This window comes from Hylobates moloch, unplaced genomic scaffold (assembly GCF_009828535.3).
Source record: "Hylobates moloch isolate HMO894 unplaced genomic scaffold, HMol_V3 SCAFFOLD_6, whole genome shotgun sequence".
NCBI lineage: Eukaryota > Metazoa > Chordata > Mammalia > Primates > Hylobatidae > Hylobates > Hylobates moloch.
In genome coordinates, this window is record NW_026652281.1 from 57,346,969 (window position 1) to 57,366,814 (window position 19,846).

Below are 19,846 nucleotides of genomic sequence, written 5' to 3' on the forward strand. Positions count from 1 at the left end.
CATTGTACAGCACATTGTTTCACATAAAGTTGCAGTTTCCAAAAGCCTACTGAGGACCTGAAGCGAGGACATACTATACGAGCAAATGTCTTGATATTTGATCAAGTATTGAGTACTTAAATGTTGAAATTTCAGTTCCTCATTGTCAGTGTTACAGAAAGTTTTAGTAGCTGATGATAACTCAGCTCAAGAAAAGCAAAAAAAAAATGATGTGATATGTTAAACTACGAAAAAAAGAGTGGGGATTCAAGGCCTTAAGGAAAATATATTTTCTAGTGCTACCACCACCACCAAGGTGGCCACAACAGCAACACATTTGCCTGCATCAACTTTCCTATATAGCTCTAGTACATACATGTAGATCTCTAAAATCCTTTCTGATCAAAGAAATCAAGTCCTTTGACACTAGTTAATTGGCTGTCTTACATTAGGGAAAAAATCAAGGCAGCTCTAGAATACTTGTTATTGCTATAAAGCAAGTATGCTTCCAGATATTTTAAAAGTAATATTGAAAAGACAAAAGACCAGCTTAATAAGACTATCAGTGGCCATGCCATGACGATTTGAATACCAAAAAGAAAATCACTTACTAAGTAATAAAAATTATTTGAATTTGCATTTATAGTGATACTGAAAGAAGAAATGTTATCATTATATAAGAAGATAGCATGCAAGATAAATGTGATTCTAACAGTATATACTTAATATTTTATTAATTTTCATGTGTAGAAGAGTTAGTATATCAAGACATATCTTTTATTAAGCATGTGTTCATTTATTAAGCAATGATAAACACCTTTTTCTTTGTATGTAAGTAGGAAGGGGTTAACAAAAAGAATTGTGAATAAGACATTTATTTCTAGAAAAGGAAAGAGTTGTACCAAGAATACAAATAAAAGAAGAAGTTAAACCTACATGGTTGTTATTTTAGAATGGCAAGAAACAATAAAATAGAAAAATGACAAGTTTATTTACAAAATTCCATAATGTAATCAAGTCTGTCTAAAGTCTGTTGTCGGCAAAGAGATTTAGACATTATGGCTAAGAAAAACACAAAGAATCTCCATATCAACAATGTGTAAGTTTCAATAGTGGTTTTAAAATGATTAATTCTAAAGAAATATAATTAGAAGTTGACACTAGTGTGTCTCTTCATTTCTTACCTTCTCTGGTTTGAGTTCAATGCTGATAAAGCATTTTGTTTGACCCGTTGTACAGGTTGTGGTCCCTGACACAGACTGAAGTTCCTCCATCAGGTTTACCCCATCCGTTTGGAGCATGACGACTGTTTTGTTAAGTGTGACTCGCCAAAAGATCTTGACATCTTCAAAGGCCCTGTGAGCAAGAAACCCACCCAATGCCTTAACAGAGGGTGTCATCCCCATGTCTAATAGAGTTTATTATCACTGTGCCAAATGGTACCTCTTCATCCAAAGTATAGCACTTACTTTACCACTGATGATGCTGAAAATGACCAGTTTTCCTCACTACAGATAAGAGAATTAAGCCTCAGGGCTTATGTGGTTTTCTTTGACTACACTCCATTCAATAATGAATAAGTATCCTGATACTCTGTGTAAGGAATGTAAAAACAAATAATACTTTTCTATTATGTCCAAAAAATGTGAAAATGAGAATTATAGGGAGTTCCTAAAAGCAAGTAAATGTTCCTCATTTCTCTTTTAAAAAGAATTTTTCTAAAGAAACAACACTTCCACTCATAATGGTTGTTATTGCAAAACAGGGCAAAGGGAGACCTACATTCTCACAGATTATTTAGGCCCAAAATGGAACATGTAATATATACACATGGGCATGTGTGCATACAAAGCACATGTATGTGATGAGCATCCAAAGATGCTACTATACAGTTTTAAGTTGCAAACAAAGTTTTGGCACTCCAAGTTTTCCTCACAGGAAAATGGTATGTATGTAGAGTGGGCAGATAATAGGCAATATGATGACGCGATGGCCTACCTATCTGATATTTGTATGGTACTTCATGAAGTATAAAACACTCAAGGTAACCCTAAGTTATGATCATAAACGAAGTATCATGATCACATTAAGAAATAGAGCGTCTGAAAACGTGCCAAATTCCACACTACTTCCTTCTATCTTACCCTGCCTCTACCATTGTATGAATTGAAATTAGATTTGTACAGACACACAGAATGTTATGTCTTCCGTATACTATATATACACATACCTGTTTGGCTGTCTTGTGACAATAAGGTGCAATCTTCTCATATCAGCTCCTTCCCTGAGTTCTAGTCCACTCTGGGACTCCTCACTGAATCCTATGATGCCATTGTGAAGATCACTCCCTGAAAAAAAGAATGGAGGGCTATAATATATTCAAGAATTATTTAAAAGACCTCCCATGCTCCACTAATCTTGCCAGCTCAGATGGTTTAAAAGTGAGAAATTCACAGGTGGTAAGGGGAGCTAGAGTTGTTAAAAGATCTTTATTAAAAATAAACTAAACTGTGATAACATCAAGGTGGCTGTTTGGGAATACAAGAAAAGAAATAAAACATCAAATCCCACTCTTTCCCCGACACACACATATTCATTTTCCTATTAAGATCCTACTTTACATTTGACAGTACTTGAAATTTTAGATATTTATCTGTTTTAAGGCTATATACCCCCCAAAGAATGTAAGCCCTTCTAGAGCAACAACTTTTATTCACTACTGTATCCCCAGCTCCAAGAACAGAACTGAGCATATGGCAAGTGTTGAATAAATACTTGTCAAATAAATGAACTCTGTTCAACAGATTTACCTTCACATAAGAGGTTTGACTAAAAGACCATCTATGATATCCATGAAGCTATTTGCCCCAGAACAAAACAGAAATATTAAGGAACTCCTGAGCATCTCTGGGTATCAGAAACTTTCCTAAGCAACACTTGAGGTTACGGGTACCATTATACTAAAAAAAAAAAAAGTTTAAACTGGAACAAAACTAGGGTTCATACTATACAGAAATCATCATTTCAAATCCTAGGCAGCAACTAAGCCAGCTTCTCAGACTAGAGAAATACCAGTGCATAGTTCTGACTGCTTTCTATTCTCCATGGCCCGGTTTTGCATTGATCCTAGAAGCAATGATCCTAAAGCAATCAGCCTCAAAAACCATGTGTATTAGTTCATTTTTATGCTGCTATAAAGATGCTACCTGAGACTAGGTAATTTGTAAACAAAAGAGGTTTAATTGATTCACAGTTTTGCATGTCTGGGGAGGCCTCAGCAAACTTACAATCACGGTGGAAGGGGAAGCAAAGCACGTCATATATGGTGGCAGGAGATAAGACAGCAAAGGAAGTGCTACTTTAAACCATCACATCTCCTGAGAACTCACTCGCTATCACAAGAACAGCATGGGGGAAACTGCCCCCATGATCCAATCATCTCCCACCAGATCCCACCCTTGACACATGGGGATTTGAGGGATTACAACTGAAGATGAGAACTGAGTGGGGACACAGAGCCAAACCATATTATCATGTGTACCCATCACCCTGAAACCTGATTCCTGGCATTCTAAGGAGACAGAACTTCTGAAATTAGGGAGGAGGTTGGGTTAAGGAAACAGAAAACCACTGAACTGTCCTGATAGGGAAGAACTAGTAGTCATCAGCCCCCGGACCATTTCCCTGGTCTTAAAGTAAATGTGGAGCCCCTTTATTAGGGACATGCAAGTGATGGGCTACATTTGTCCTAGGGTCTCATGTGTGTTTTGTTTCAGACTGCCAATCCTCATCCTCACCAATTAATCACTACAATCACTTCGTAGCCTGGTATCAGAATCTGACATTGACTTTTTATCTTTGGCAGCAATTGTTTTCTTGTCACCTCAAGTGAGGATTTGGGCTCTTCAAGTAGATTACAAGACTATCAAAGCAGAACCCTCATTTCCTTTTCCAAGGCAATAACAACTAGCATGATTCTAATGAAAATAACACTTCCCTTGTCACATTTACAATAACAAATTTGATTTCAAATTTCTAGTAAAATGATTCCAGACTTGTAATGTGCCAATGATCAAAATCAAAACTAAATAAACTATTTTTTCCCTGACTTACTCAGAAAGTTTGTTCTAAAATCTAAACGTGAAAAGATTATAAAGGTAGGTGGATGCAGCAAAATTAATTATCCAGTTAAGTGAGAAATATTATTAAGAAAAAAATGTCAGGTTGGGTGGAGCCAAGATGGCCGAATAGGAACAGCTCCGGTCTACAGCTCCCAGCCTGAGCGACACAGAAGACGGGTGATTTCTGCATTTCTGTTTGAGGTACCGGTTTCATCTCACTAGGCAGTGCCAAACAGTGGGTGCAGGACAGTTGGTGAAGCGCACTGTGTGCGAGCTGAAGCAGGGCGAGGCATTGCCTCACTCAGGAAGCACAAGGGGTCAGGGAGTTCCCTTTCCTAGTCAAAGAAAGGGGTAACAGACGGCACCTGGAATATCGGGTCAGTCCCACCCTAATACTGTGCTTTTCCAACGGGCCTGGAAAACGGCACACTAGGAGATTGTGTCCCGCACCTAGCTCGGAGGGTCCTATGCCCACGGAGTCTCGCTGATTGCTAGCACAGCAGTCTGAGATCAAGCTGCAAGGCGGCAGCGAGGCTGGGGGAGGGGCGCCCGCCATTGCCCAGGCTTGCTTAGGTAAACAAAGCAGCCAGGAAGCTCGAACTGGGTGGAGCCCACCACAGCTCAAGGAGGCCTGCCTGCCTCTGTAGGCTTCACCTCTGGGGGCAGGGCACAGACAAACAAAAAGTGAGCAGGAACCTCCACAGACTTAAATGTCCCTGTCTGACTGACAGCTTTGAAGAGAGTAGTGGTTCTCCCAGCATGCAGCTGGAGATCTGAGAACGGACAGACTGCCTCCTAAAGTGGGTCCCTCACCCCTGAGCAGCCTAACTGGGAGGCGCCCCCCCAGTAGGGACAGACTGACACCTCAATCGGCCGGGTACTCCTCTGAGACAAAACTTCCAGAGGAACTATCAGACAGCTGAATTTGTGGTCTCACGAAAATCCGCTGTTCTGCAGCCACCGCTGCTGACACCCAGCCAAACAGGGTCTGGAGTGGACCTCTAGTAAACTCCAACAGACCTGCAGCTGAGGGTCCTGTCTGATAGAAGGAAAACTAACAAACAGAAGGACATCCACACCAAAAACCCATCTGTACATCACCATCATCAAAGACCAAAAGTAGATAAAACCACAAAGATGGGGAAAAAACAGAGCAGAAAAACTGGAAACTCTAAAAAGCAGAGCACCTCTCCTCCTCCAAAGGAATGCAGTTCCTCACTAGCAACGGAACAAAGCTGGATGGAGGATGACTTTGACGAGTTGAGAGAAGAAGGCTTCAGACGATCAAACTACTCTGAGCTACGGGAGGAAATTCAAAACAATAGCAAAGAAGTTAAAAACTTTGAAAAAAAATTAGAAGAATGGATAACTAAAATAACCAATGGAGAGAAGGGCTTAAAGGAGCTGATGGAGCTGAAGGCCAAGTTTCAAGAACTACACGAAGATTGCAGAAGCCTCAGTAGCAGATGCGATCAACTGGAAGAAAGGGTATTGCTGATGGAAGATGAAATGAATGAAATGAAGCGAGAAGGGAAGTTTAGAGAAAAAAGAATAAAAAGGAATGAACAAAGCCTCCAAGAAATTTGGGACTATGTGAAAAGACCAAACCTACGTCTGATTGGTGTACCTGAAAATGATGGGGAGAATGGAACCAAGTTGGAAAACACTCTGCAAGATATTATCCAGGAGAACTTCCCCAATCTAGCAAGGCAGGCCAACATTCAGATTCAGGAAATACAAAGAACGCCACAAAGATACTCCTCGAGAAGAGCAACTCCAAGACACATAATTGTCAGATTCACCAAAGTTGAAATGAAGGAAAAGATGTTAAGGGCAGCCAGAGAGAAAGGTCAGGTTACCCACAAAGGGAAGCCCATCAGACTAACAGCTGATCTCTCGGCAGAAACTCTACAAGCCAGAAGAGAGTGGGGGCCGATATTCAACATTCTTAAAGAAAAGAATTTTCAACCCAGAATTTCATATCCAGCCCAACTAAGCTTCATAAGTAAAGGAGAAATAAAATACTTTACAGACAAGCAAACGCTGAGTGATTTTGTCACCACCAGGCCTGCCCTAAAAGAGCTCCTGAAGGAAGCACTAAACATGGAAAGGAACAACCGGTACCAGCCACTGCAAAAACATGCCAAATTGTAAAGACCATCGAGGCTAGGAAGAAACTGCATCAACTAACGAGCAAAATAACCAACTAACATCATAATGACAGGACACACATAACAATATTAACGTTAAATGTAAATGGGCTAACTGCTCCAATTAAAAGACACAGACTGGCAAACTGGATAAGGAGTCAGGACCCATCAGTGTGCTGTATTCAGGAAACCCATCTTATGTGCAGAGACACACATAGACTCAAAATAAAGGGATGGAGGAAGATCTATCAAGCAAATGGAAAACAAAAAAAGGCAGGGGTTGCAATCCTAGTCTCTGATAAAATAGACTTTAAACCAACAAAGATCAAAAGAGACAAAGAAGGCCATTACATAATGGTAAAGGGATCAATTCAACAAGAAGAGCTAACTATACTAAATATATATGCACCCAACACAGGAGCACCCAGATTCATAAAGAAAGTCCTGAGTGACCTACGAAGGGACTTAAACTCCTACACAATAATAATGGGAGATTTTAACACCCCACTGTCAACATTAGACAGATCAAAGAGACAGAAAGTTAACAAGGATATCCAGGAATTGTACTCAGCTCTGCACAAAGTGGACCTAATAGACATCTACAGAACTCTCCACCCCAAATCAACAGAATATACATTTTTTTTCAGCACCACACCACACCTATTCCAAAATTGACCACATAGTTGGAACTAAAGCTCTCCTCAGCAAATGTAAAAGAACAGAAATTATAACAAACTGTCTCTAAGACCACAGTGCAATCAAACTAGAACTCAGGATTAAGAAACTCACTCAAAACCGCTCAACTACATGGAAACTGAACAACCTGCTCCTGAATGACTATTGGGTACATAATGAAATGAAGGCAGAAATAAAGATGTTCTTTGTAACCAACGAGAACAAAGACACAACATACCAGAATCTCTGGGACACGTTCAAAGCAGTGTGTAGAGGGAAATTTATAGCACTAAATGCCCACAAGAGAAAGCAGGAAAGATCCAAAATTGACACCCTAACATCACAATTAAAAGAACTACAAAAGCAAGAGCAAACACATTCAAAAGCTAGCAGAAGGCTAGAAATAACTAAAATCAGAGCAGAACTGAAGGAAATAGAGACACAAAAAACCCTTCAAAAAATTAATGAATCCAGGAGCTGGTTTTTTGAAAAGATCGACAAAATTGATAGACCGCTAGCAAGACTAATAAAGAAGAAAAGAGAGAAGAATCAAATAGATGCAATAAAAAATGAAAAAGGGGATATCACCACCGATCCCACAGAAATACAATCTACCATCAGAGAATACTACAAACACCTCTATGCAAATAAACTAGAAAATCTAGAAGAAATGGATAAATTCCTTGACAAATACACCCTCCCAAGACTAAACCAGGAAGAAGTTGAATCTCTGAATAGACCAATAACGCGTTCTGAAATTGTGGCAATAATCAATAGCTTACCAACCAAAAAGAGTCCAGGACCTGATGGATTCACAGCCGAATTCTACCAGAGGTACAAGGAGGAACTGGTACCATTCCTTCTGAAACTATTCCAATCGATAGAAAAAGAGGGAATCCTCCCTAACACATTTTATGAAGCCAGCATCGTCCTGATACCAAAGCCTGGCAGAGACATAACCAAAAAAGAGAATTTCAGACCAATATCCTTGATGAACATTGATGCAAAAATCCTCAATAAAATACTGGCAAAACGAATCCAGCAGCACATCAAAAAGCTTATCCACCATAATCAAGTGGGCTTCATCCCTGGGATGCAAGGCTGGTTCAACATACGCAAATCAATAAATGTAATCCAGCATATAAACAGAACGAAAGACAAAAACCACATGATCATCTCAATAGATGCAGAAAAGGCTTTTGACAAAATTCAACAACTCCTCATGCTAAAAACTCTCAATAAATTAGGTATTGATGGGACGTATCTCAAAATAATAAGAGCTATCTATGACAAACCCACAGCCAATATCATACTGAATGGGCAAAAACTGGAAGCATTCCCTTTGAAAGCTGGCACAAGACAGGGATGCCCTCTCTCACCACTCCTATTCAACATAGTGTTGGAAGTTCTGGCCAGAGCAATCAGGCAGGAGAAGGAAATAAAGAGTATTCAATTAGGAAAAGAGGAAGTCAAATTGTCCCTGTTTGCAGATGACATGATTGTATATCTAGAAAACCCCATTGTCTCAGCCCAAAATCTCCTTAAGCTGATTAGCAACTTCAGCAAAGTCTCAGGATACAAAATTAATGTACAAAAATCACAAGCATTCTTGTACACCAATCACAGACAAACTGAGAGCCAAATCATGAGTGAACTCCCATTCACAATTGCTTCAAAGAGAATAAAATACCTAGGAATCCAACTTACAAGGGATGTGAAGGACCTCTTCAAGGAGAACTACAAACCACTGCTCAATGAAATAAAAGAGGATACAAACAAATGGAAGAACATTCCATGCTCATGGGTTGGAAGAATCAATATCGTGAAAATGGCCATACTGCCCAAGGTAATTTATAGATTCAATGCCATCCCCATCAAGCTACCAATGACTTTCTTCACAGAATTGGAAAAAACTACTTTAAAGTTCATATGGAACCAAAAAAGAGCCCGCATCGCCAAGTCAATCCTAAGCCAAAAGAACAAAGCTGGAGGCATCACGCTACCTGACTTCAAACTATACTACAAGGCTACATAACCAAAACAGCACGGTACTGGTACCACAACAGAGACATAGATCAATGGAACAGAACAGAGCCCTCAGAAATGATGCCACATATCTACAACTATCTGATCTTTGACAAACCTGACAAAAACAAGAAATAGGGAAAGGATTCCCTATTTATTAAATGGTGCTGGGAAAACTGGCTAGCCATATGTAGAAAGCTGAAACTGGATCCCTTCCTTACACCTTATACAAAAATTAATTCAAGATGGATTAAAGACTTAAATGTTAGACCTAAAACCATTAAAATCCTACAAGAAAACCTAGGCAATACCATTCAGGACATAGGCGTGTGCAAGGACTTCATGTCTAAAACACCAAAAGCAATGGCAACAAAAGCCAAAATTGACAAATGGGATCTAATTAAACTAAAGAGCTTCTGCACAGCAACAGAAACTACCATCAGAGTGAACAGGCAACCTACAGAATGGGAGAAAATTTTTGCAATCTACTCATCTGACAAAGGGCTAATATCCAGAATCTACAATGAACTCAAACAAATTTACAAGAAAAAAACAACCCCATCAAAAAGTGGGCAAAGGACACGAACAGACACTTCTCAAAAGAAGACATTTATGCAGTCAAAAAACACGTGAAGAAATGCTCATCATCACTGGCCATCAGAGAAATGCAAATCAAAACCACAATGAGATACCATCTCACACCAGTTACAATGGCCATCATTAAAAAATCAGGAAACAACAGGTGCTGGAGAGGATGTGGAGAAATAGGAACACTTTTACACTGTTGGTGGGACTGTAAACTAGTTCAACCATTGTGGAAGTCAGTGTGGTGATTCCTCAGGGATCTAGAACCAGAAATACCATTTGACCCAGCCATACCATTACTGGGTATATACCCAAAGGACTATAAATCATGCTGCTATAAAGACACATGCACACATATGTTTATTGCGGCACTATTCACAATATCAAAGAGTTGGAACCAACCCAAATGTCCAACAACGATAGACTGGATTAAGAAAATGTGGCACATATATACCATGGAATACTATGCAGCCATAGAAAATGATGAGTTCATGTCCTTTGTAGGGACATGGATGAAACTGGAAAACATCATTCTCAGTAAACTATTGCAAGGACAAAAAACCAAACACCGCATGTTCTCACTCATAGGTGAGAACTGAAGAATGAGAACTCATGGACACAGGAAAGGGAACATCACACTCCGGGGACTGTTGTGGGGTTGGGGGAGGTGGGAGGGACAGCATTAGGAGATACACCTAATGCTAAATGACGAGTTAATGGGTGCAGGAAATCAACATGGCACATGGATACATATGTAACAAACCTGCACATTGTGCACATGTACCCTAAAACCTAAAGTATAATAATAATAATTAAAAAAAAGACTATGTTAAGAAGATGAAAAAAAAAAAGAAAAAAATTCAGGTAGGGAAAAGATGAGGGCAACATTTGCAGGTAAAGGAACTTAAGGTATTATGACCATGTGAATGTGCCTGGTGGTGTAGTCAGGCCAATTACATCATATGATGTTAGCGGTAGCTATGGTAGGGTATCAGTCATTTGCCACAGGTGTGTGATGAGTGTGTCTTATGTAGGGAAGGTAAACATTACAGAATCTCACAGAGCTCAGGTGAGTTACCATTTGCCTGTTGAGTTAAAACTAAGCTCAGAGCTGATGAAGGGATAGACACTGGTAGGCTATATTGTCTGATAGAACAGGGAAGCACTTCCATTCCAGTTGGTACCTAACTTCTGTCCTGAGCCCTCAAAGAGCCCTCTGCCACTTCCTTAACCAGGACTACAAGACCTCCCCATGATCCAGTAATTAATGGAGTATGGCTTAGAACAGCAAAGAACCCCCAGAAGCCATTTTAATGGGCCTGGCCGGTGCCAAACTAATTGTTAAGTTTTTTTACTATCAGCTCTGGTCACATTCAAATAACTGTAATAAAATATCTGTGTCATAGAATGAGAAGGAGGATGCTGACTACCAAATTAATTTTTTTCTTTTTTTTTTTTTTTTTAGACGGAGTCTCACTCTGTCACCCAGGCTGGAGTGCAGTGGCGTGATCTTGGCTCACTGCAAGCTCTGCCTCCCAGGTTCCCACCATTCTCCTGCCTCAGCCTCCCGAGTAGCTAGGACTACAGGTGCCCGCCACCACGCCCAGCTAATTTTTTGTATTTTTTTAGTAGAGACGGGGTTTCACCGTGTTAGTCAGGATGGTCTTGATCTCCTGACCTAGTGATCCACCCACCTCGGCCTCCCAAAGTGTTAGGATTACAGGCGTGAGCCACCACGCCCAGCTACCAAATTAATTTTAATAGAAATATATAGATGGCATTAAGCCAATTTGAATCAAAATCAGTAAATAACTTGTAGAATAGAATAAGAATTTATAATACACTTCATAAACTGTAGAAACCGAAATAAATCATACTAATCGATGTAAATTTGTAGGTTAACATACATGAGATAATGCTGAGCATATGAAAGGAAGTTAAAAGACTGCAAAATTATGACTGAATTAAAACTGAGTGGCTAAAATAAAATACGAACTCCAGGAAGCATCAAATCTCAAAAGTGTGTTCTGAGGTCTATTGCAGAGAATGGTGAATATAGTTAATATAGAGTACTGTACATTTCCAAGTTTCTAAGATAGTAAATTTGAAATATTCTCACTATAAAAAATGTTAAGTACTTGAGGTAATATACATGTTAACTAGCTTGATTAAATTATTCTACACTGTATTTATAAATCATAACATCATTCCTTGTACCCTCTAAATATGTGTAAGTCGTCACTTTACAATAAAACATAAAAATGAAAAAAGAAAAGAATCATGAGATAGCCTGTCACTACTCTAATTCCTATAAGGTATTGACATGCTGATGTATTTCATTTAAAGAAATACAGTATGATTTCAGGCCGGGTGTAGTGGCTCACGCCTGTAATCCCAGCACTTTGGGAGGCTGAGGTGGGTGGGTCACAAGGTCAGGAGTTCAAGACCAGCTGGCCAACATGATGAAACCCTGTCTCTACTAAAAATACAAAAAAAATTAGCCGGGCATGGTGGCAGGTGCCTGTAATCCCAGCTACTCGGGACGCTGAGTCAGAGAATTGCTTGAACCCAGGAGGCAGAGGTTGCAGTGAGCCGCGATCACGCCATTGCACTCCAGCCTGGGCAACACAGCAAGACTGCATCTCAAAAAATAAAACACAGTATGATTTCAGAGGTAAACGGCAAACTGTCATGAAAAGATTGACAAGATACATGAGAAACAAAAAAAAATTGAAATTTTAAGCTATTGTAACATATATACACAACAGTATGATGGCTATATCAACTACATTGGGTCAAAAGCAAAACAAAAAGCAACAGTTTAAATCTTTTTGGTAACAGAAAAAAAAAAAAGAATTTCCTGCCAATGAGATCTTTGACTTTAGGATGGATTACTGAAAGTAGCTGGTAAATTTAGAATGAAGTTTCAAAACAGGATAGGCAATCATGTGTTTGGATGATTAAACGTTCTTTATATTGTGAGAGTATAGATTTATAGATTGTATTACTGACTCTGATCTCAGTGACATTTATAGTACATTAAATTATAGGGCCCTCAGAACAGCACATCATGAGTTCATGTCGTGGGTCCATGCTACAGAAAAACAACACTTTAATGCATTCCTATGAATAACTTCAGTACTTCATCTTCTTTCATTAAATTTAAGCTAGATTCATCTTAATACAAATTATGTACCACAAAGGTACATTTTTATCTCCATCATTTCAAAGATATACCTGTAATAATAACCATGGCAAAAGCTGCAAATCCAGTGTCATCCTTCCCCTCCACAATCTGTGCTCCCCCTTGAGGGTTTGTGAGAAACACGTAGAAGAATTCCTGCCCCTCAGGCTCATCATCATCCAAAATTTGAACTGATACTTTACGTTCTCTTTCTCCATCTAGGAATATAAGGGTAAGAGTTTGTTCTTCAAAGTCTTCTTCTTCAACTGCCCATGTTAGGTTGGAAATCCCATAGATACCATGAAAGGGCAATGCATTTGGTTCCATCTGAGCACGTCTTTCACCAAAAGTTTTAACTGTTATGCTGACATTGCCAGTAAACCCACCAGTTCTTCGGATAAGAACCTCTGCAGTGTTGAATGTGCCATTCTTCATCCCCTCTTCAACATAAACAATGGATGGCCCAAGGCTGAATGTTCCATGAATGGAAACATTGGCAGTTACAGTGGCCACATCAGGCTTTTCAGACACAGCAGGTGTGCCATGAAGGGTGACAAGTTTCTCAGGAATGGCAGATACATCAGTTGCCTCAGTAACAATGGCAACCACGTTGGTTGGCTGCAGAATGGTAGTCGTCTTGCTTGTGCTGAGGTATGTGGTGGATTCAGTTTCTACAGGAATGAAAGTTGTGTCAACTGCTACAGCCACAGTTGTCATGGGGAAGAAAATATCCATTCCTGCCAGGTCATCATTATCCAATATTGTAATCACTGCAACACTGAAATCTAGATTCAGGCGTGGGCTCCAATTAACATCAAACTTTTGTAATCCCCTAATTTCTACTGAAGTAAGGTTAATGTAAAAAAATTCTTCTATCTCAGAAAGCTGATCATTAATAACGGTTATTTCAAAATCAACCTCAGTTTGGAATTTTTGAAAAAACAGTTCCCCATTCTGAACAGGCTCAAAATCTTCCAGTGGCTTGGCACTTCCTGCAGTGGTCTGATAAGAAACTTTAATAAGATCGCTATGGAACCCAAATAGTCTTTGTACATGTAATCTGATCATCTGTGTATCTTCTGACACTATGATATTTCTTGAGCTAGTGGAAAATTGGAAGATGCCCATTGGTTCAATTTCAGCAACGATGAAACCTGATCTGGGAAAAAAATTAAATCATGAAGAAATTGATTTTAAAAAATAGGAATACGACTGCAGAGATTCATCATTCACATATTTAAAATGCTATTCATGGGGGCAGCAACTTAACAATGACGTGCCATTTCGAATTCCATCAAATCCTATTTATTGATAAATAAGGGCACAAGAAATGTAAGAACAGGAGCTGCAAAAGCAGGGACAGGAACTAACAAGTCTGAGCTAAATGAAAAGCTTATAGGTCTCTGGTCTATTTCTCCATCATCCCAGAGCAGCTGTCTGAGGGATCTGAAAATCAGGCTCTCCCTTAGGATCAGTACAAGGGGAACAATATTACTACAATATTCTGGACCTCTGCCAGCTTTCTTATCTACCAAATAGAAATAGTTACTGGCACTAGCAGCAAAATCCTTGCTTTCTTCAGCTGCCAGTAATGGAACTAACCTCTCATGCAAATGTGGCTAAAACTTTATGTATGAATTAGGATAGACACCCATGATAGAATAATTTATCCTTAGTTTTTTTCCTATAGATTTTTGTTGTGAGTTAATAGCTATTATCAGAGGTTACAACTGCTGGCCTCTCGGCCTAATTCTGTCTACAGGTATATTTTCTTTTGCTAACAAGTTTTTGGTTTTAATATACATTTAAATGCCTTTAGGGAGGATTCTTCAGGTCCCATCACTCTCTCTTGTCAAGCAGCTAGCACTCAGTACATAAAACAGTTGTTAATACCTCACACAGAGGCCATTCAGCCTAGGCTGAAATCATGGCCCCAACATGTATTAACTGTGTGCTTCTGGGTTTATCGCATAATCTATCTATGACTTTCGTCATCTATAAAATGAGACAAATAATATAATCTACTTCATAAGGTTGCTGGGGAGAGTAAAGAGAGAGAGATAGTGTGTGTGTGTGTGTGTGTGTGTGTGTGTGTGTGTGTGTGTGTGTGTGTGATTTATGCCTGGCCTAGAGTAAGCACTGTAAGATTTATGCCTGGCCGTGGTGGCTCACGCTTGTAATCCCAGCACTTTGGGAGGCCGAAGTGGGCGGATCACGAGGTCAGGAGATCAAGACCATCCTGGCTAACACAGTGAAACCCCAGCTCTACTAAAAACACAAAAAATTAGTAGGGTGTAGTGGCGGGTGCCTGTCATCCCAGCTACTCGGGAGGCTGAGGCAGGAGAATGGTGTGAACCCGGGAGGCAGAGCTTGCAGTGAGCCTAGATAGCGCCACTGCAGTCCGGCCTGGGCGAAAGAGTGAGTCTCCGTCTCAAAAAAAAAAAAAAAAAAAAAAAAAAAAGATTTATGCCTGGCCTAGGGTAAGCCCTATAATACTACTTCTTGTTGTTGTTTTTGAGACGGAGTCTCACTCACTCTGTTGCCCAGGCTGGAGCACTGTGGCGCGATCTCAGTTCATTGCAACCTCTGCCTCCTGGGCTCAAGCAATTCTCCTGCCTCAGCCTCCCAAGTAGCTGGGACTACAGGCACGCGCCATCACACCTGGCTGATGTTTTGTATTCTAAGTAGAGACGGGGTTTTGCCATGTTGGCCAGTCTTGTCTTGAATTCCTAACCTCAGGTGATCTGCCTGCTGTGGCCTCCCAAAGTGCTGGGATTACAGGCGTGAGCCACCACACCTGGCCAAGCACTATAATACTGTTAATAACTATTGTTGCTGTTAAAGCATTTGAATTTGTAACCCTAAAATACGTTCTCTGGATGAACATTTTAAAAATGGCATATGTATAATCTAAAGTCATATTTTATTTCCCCAATGGAGATCCCCCACACATAAACATGTACACAAACATACTTGAATACACTCTAGTTTTCATACCCCCAAATTTTCTTTATTTTCCAAGTAAACTGAAGAACAGAAAGATCAAGTAACTTTCTCAAAGTTACACAGTGAGTAAGTGGCAGAGCCAGGACTAAATCCCTAAGTCTGAATAGCAGGTCTGCCCTCTGCTGCTCTGGTCGAGTCTATCCCAGAAATAAGGAAAGTAAATTGCTTTTGGCAGGTACGTATTTATCTGTAAATATACTGTATTTGCAGAAAGAGTCATTATAGATACATAGTAAAATTCAATAAAATTAAATTAAAGTCAAAGGGCCACTGGTCCAAACAAGTAATATTATCACCCTACTGCGATGTCTTATTCTTACTTAATCTTATTCTTACTCTTAATCACTTGGGGCAATCAGGTATTTTCAGCTTCTCAGAAGATAGCTCCCTTTAACAAGAGGAGAACTGCCATCATGCCTCTTAGTGGAGATGGTACCCCAGCCCCCATTCTCAAGGTGAGGCATGAGGAACTCTCTTTAGGGCAAGCAGTGGGTTGTGGGGCTCCTGAGAGCCGCCTCCCTCTCCGGCATGCACGCCATGTGATGCTCTACACTAAAACTATGTTTGTGTTTGCTTCAAGGACAATAATCCTTGTGCCTTTTTCTGTTTTGATGGATGAATTCCAGATTATTCCTCAGAGAATTTCTTGGGTGAGAATGAGGTTGGTCTTACCGGAGTTGAGCTCCGCCAGGAGCGCTGCTCTGCACTCCTGATAGGTGAAGAACAAAGGCCTCTGGCCGACCAGGGCTGGGAAACGTCCACAGGAAAACTCCTTTCCTTTGTTCACCGTGGGAAAATGAAAGGCTCCCTGAAAGAAAATAAGAAAAGCAAAGTAGGGTATTATTTCTTATTTTAAATTGGGATTTTACTTTTAAAACTGTAGTAATGTATTTTCTTTTCCAAAATTCTATTATAGTTCACAAAAGGTAAAACATTTTTAAAAAGGGGTCGGGGAGAGGTAAACTTACAGGAGACCACACAAATCTTGCTTTTGGTCCCTGTTTACTTTTCTCCTTTACATCTTTTTCTTTCCTGGCTCAATGACAAAATCCAGCAATGAAAAGAGACTGGTGTTAGGCAAGCTTTAATATAGACTTAGTGTCAGGCTTTGGTTTAAATTCTGGCCCCAGCATATTTTTAGGATACATATTGAAGTAGATTGGGGTGAAATATCATAATCTATGTATTTTACTTTAAAATGCTTCAGAAAAAATGTCACAAATATGGCAGACTGTAACAACTATTAAATCCAGTCAAGGCCAGGCGCAGTGGCTCACGCCTGTAATCCCAACACTTTGGGAGGCCGAGGAGGGCAGATCTTGAGGTCAGGAGTTTGAGACCAGCCTGGCCAACATGGTGAAACCCCATCTGTACAAAAAATACAAAAATTAGCCAGGCATGGTGGTGCGAGCCTATAATCCCAGCTACTCAGGAGGCTGAGGCAGGAGAATACCTTGAGCCCGGGAGGTGGAGGTTGCAGTGAGCTGAGATGGCACCACTGCATTCCAGCATGGGTGACAGAGCCAGACTCTGTCTCAAAAAAAAAAAATTAAAAATAAAATAAATAAATAAATCTAGTCAGTGAGTTTATGGGTGTTCACTGTACTTTTCATTGTGTTTGAAAATCTATTACAAAGGCTCAAAAAACTAAATGAACCTGTTTGAAGATACAGATCTATTATTTGGGAACTCCTGTTATTTTAGTTGAATCAAGTTAACATAAACTCACAAAAGCGTTTGAAGATTAATATGATATGTAAGCACAAAGCTGCATATACACTCATAATAAGCAATATTTCTACACATAAATCTTTTCATCTGTAGCAAGTGGTTACTAACACAAAAAATTTTTACAAACACCCTAGATTATATGAAGCTATGCGTATCACCCAAAGTGACAGAGGGGTAAGGAAGTAAAAGATAAGCGTTTCTGCAGGAAAAAAAGGGCTAGAAAATAAACAGGAAAAAATAATTAAATATCTTTAACTTAGGGGACATGCCAAAAGGAAAACAAGAGGAGCCAATGCCTGAGACATCACATCGGGGCACCTATGCAGTGGCTAAAGAAACCCCAGTATCCAAGGCAGTTATCACACTATGGTGTCTCTCAATCACGCAGCTAATTTCTCTCTTTCTGTTTTCTGGGATTCCCGTTAGGATGGAAGCTGGCATGAAAATGTTGTCATTTTCACTGGCCTAGCCCTCACCCCCCATCTTCTATAGGACCTTAGCTTTCATTCCTTCTTATCTCTCAGTGATGCCAAGATCTTGGGAAAATGAAAATCATTCCCTCCTCTCTGAGAGACTGAGGATCTCAGTCCTCCGCAGGATTCATTAGGTTTCTTACTGAGCTTAAATGGCATTTGCCTGGTGACCAACAAGACTCTGTGAATCAAGGAGGGAGATCCTCAGATTCAGAGCCCACTGGAGGGTTCTTTATAAACTCTCATTATCTAAATTTGCAATGAGCTTGCTATAACACGGTAGAGGTCAAACCATCTAACATTTGCATCTCACTAACTCTCAAAGAGCTAATGGTATACTTTAAAATATAAAGTATCTAAAGTAACAGCTGCCCTACTGCCAGAAATAGTCAGGTGAACATGGAAATGCATACAAGAGCTGTATGTATTTTTATTTTTCTTATTACTGTAGTTGCCAAATTAGATTCTTAGAACTACTTTCAACAAACTCCTATTGTATGGACAGAGTAGTTTGCTTAGTGACCCCACTCTTTTCAGGTAAGGCATGAAGTTGTTAATTTGACTGAAAAAACTTCTTTCCTTTTCTCACCAAGCAGCCTGTACTAGTCTGATCACTTAAATATGGGAGCATTGTATTCAAAAACTATGTCTAGTGTCCAGAATAAGGATAACCCAAGACAATTAGTGGCCAATGATATCCTTCCAATATTCTACAGGACTCATCTTAGAAAAACTACAACTCACCCAGTGTTGGGGTCATGTTGCCAACAACAATGAACTCAGGAATTTCTAACCCAGGAGCATATCCAGTGGTCCAGGCAACTGAGAGAGCGCCATATGTGCCTCTCCTAGAAATCATAACGTGGCTTGTGCCAGCAGTGATGTTCGTGAGTTGAAAAGCAGTAGATTCAAATCCGACCTGAGGGAAAATCATGCTTAGAGTATTTTATTTCTCTCTAAACCTTCCTGTTTTCTGAGGAATGGGTTAAATGTAAACTTTCCCTTGGTTTATACAATATATATCCTTGTCTCATATTGAATTAAAGAGAAGTGCTTAAGAAATAACATCTCAGATTTTAAAATTTATTTTACTTTATTATTTAGGTTATAGTTGATAGCTTTCTCTTTTTTAATCAAAATGTTATCTTTTGAATGAACAACATCCAAAAAAAGATAAGCGTAATTATGGTTAAATGAAAGCAAAATATGTTAAATGGCATTTAATATGACTTGCTCATGGGTCTTTCCAGAACCTCATTTGTAGAACTAAAATTTGACTTCTAAGATATAATAGTATATTTTTTCATTTATAAAGTAAGCACCACGAACTAGACCTTCTATTAGGGTTCTTTTCAGCTCTGACGTAATTTTATATCTTTTTTTGAAGACCAGAAAACTTCAAAGTTTTTTTTTAATACCCATCTTTATCACAAGCATCAAGTAGATTTTGTTTTATGCGCAACGTTCCCAGGGTATGTGATTTATAGATGAAATAAGTTCTGAGCAATGAGTAAGAATAAAAGCAGATTCCTGGCTTCACATTTTGATTTGAACAATTCAGTTTACCTCTTTTGGTCTCAATAGCTATAAATTTGGGATACCATTTAATCAAGAGTTATATATTAAAACTCATTCTCCCCTTCTTAAATTGAAATGAAGAATAATAGAAAAACATGAGAGGGTTCCACAGGATAACTTCTGGAGCCACAGAGGAAAAGAAACAATAACTACTTTAATTTGACCCCAGCCTAGATTCTCTGTTACAGTGAGGCTTCTCTTTTTCTTCTTCTTTTTTTTTTTTTTTTTTTTGAGACAGAATGTTGCTCTGTCACCCAGGCTGGAGTGCAGTGGCATGATCTCGGCTTGCTCCAACCTCTGCCTCCCAGGTTCAAGTGATTCTCATGCCTCAGCCTCCCC

At 39.5% G+C, this 19,846-nt stretch overlaps 1 protein-coding gene across 1 annotated transcript in view; it reads right to left on the reverse strand.

Moving 5' to 3' along the window:
* ADGRV1 (adhesion G protein-coupled receptor V1) overlaps positions 1–19,846 on the reverse strand; it is a 597,511-nt gene that overhangs the window by 333,835 nt on the left and 243,830 nt on the right. Inside the window, exons 72-76 of the mRNA XM_032156840.2 lie at positions 18,674–18,848; positions 16,398–16,533; positions 12,773–13,878; positions 2,210–2,327; positions 1,164–1,335 (exon numbers count right to left, since the gene is read on the reverse strand). Of these exons, the coding sequence (XP_032012731.1) occupies positions 1,164–1,335; positions 2,210–2,327; positions 12,773–13,878; positions 16,398–16,533; positions 18,674–18,848 (1,707 nt within the window). The remainder of the gene's footprint in view (positions 1–1,163; positions 1,336–2,209; positions 2,328–12,772; positions 13,879–16,397; positions 16,534–18,673; positions 18,849–19,846) is intronic.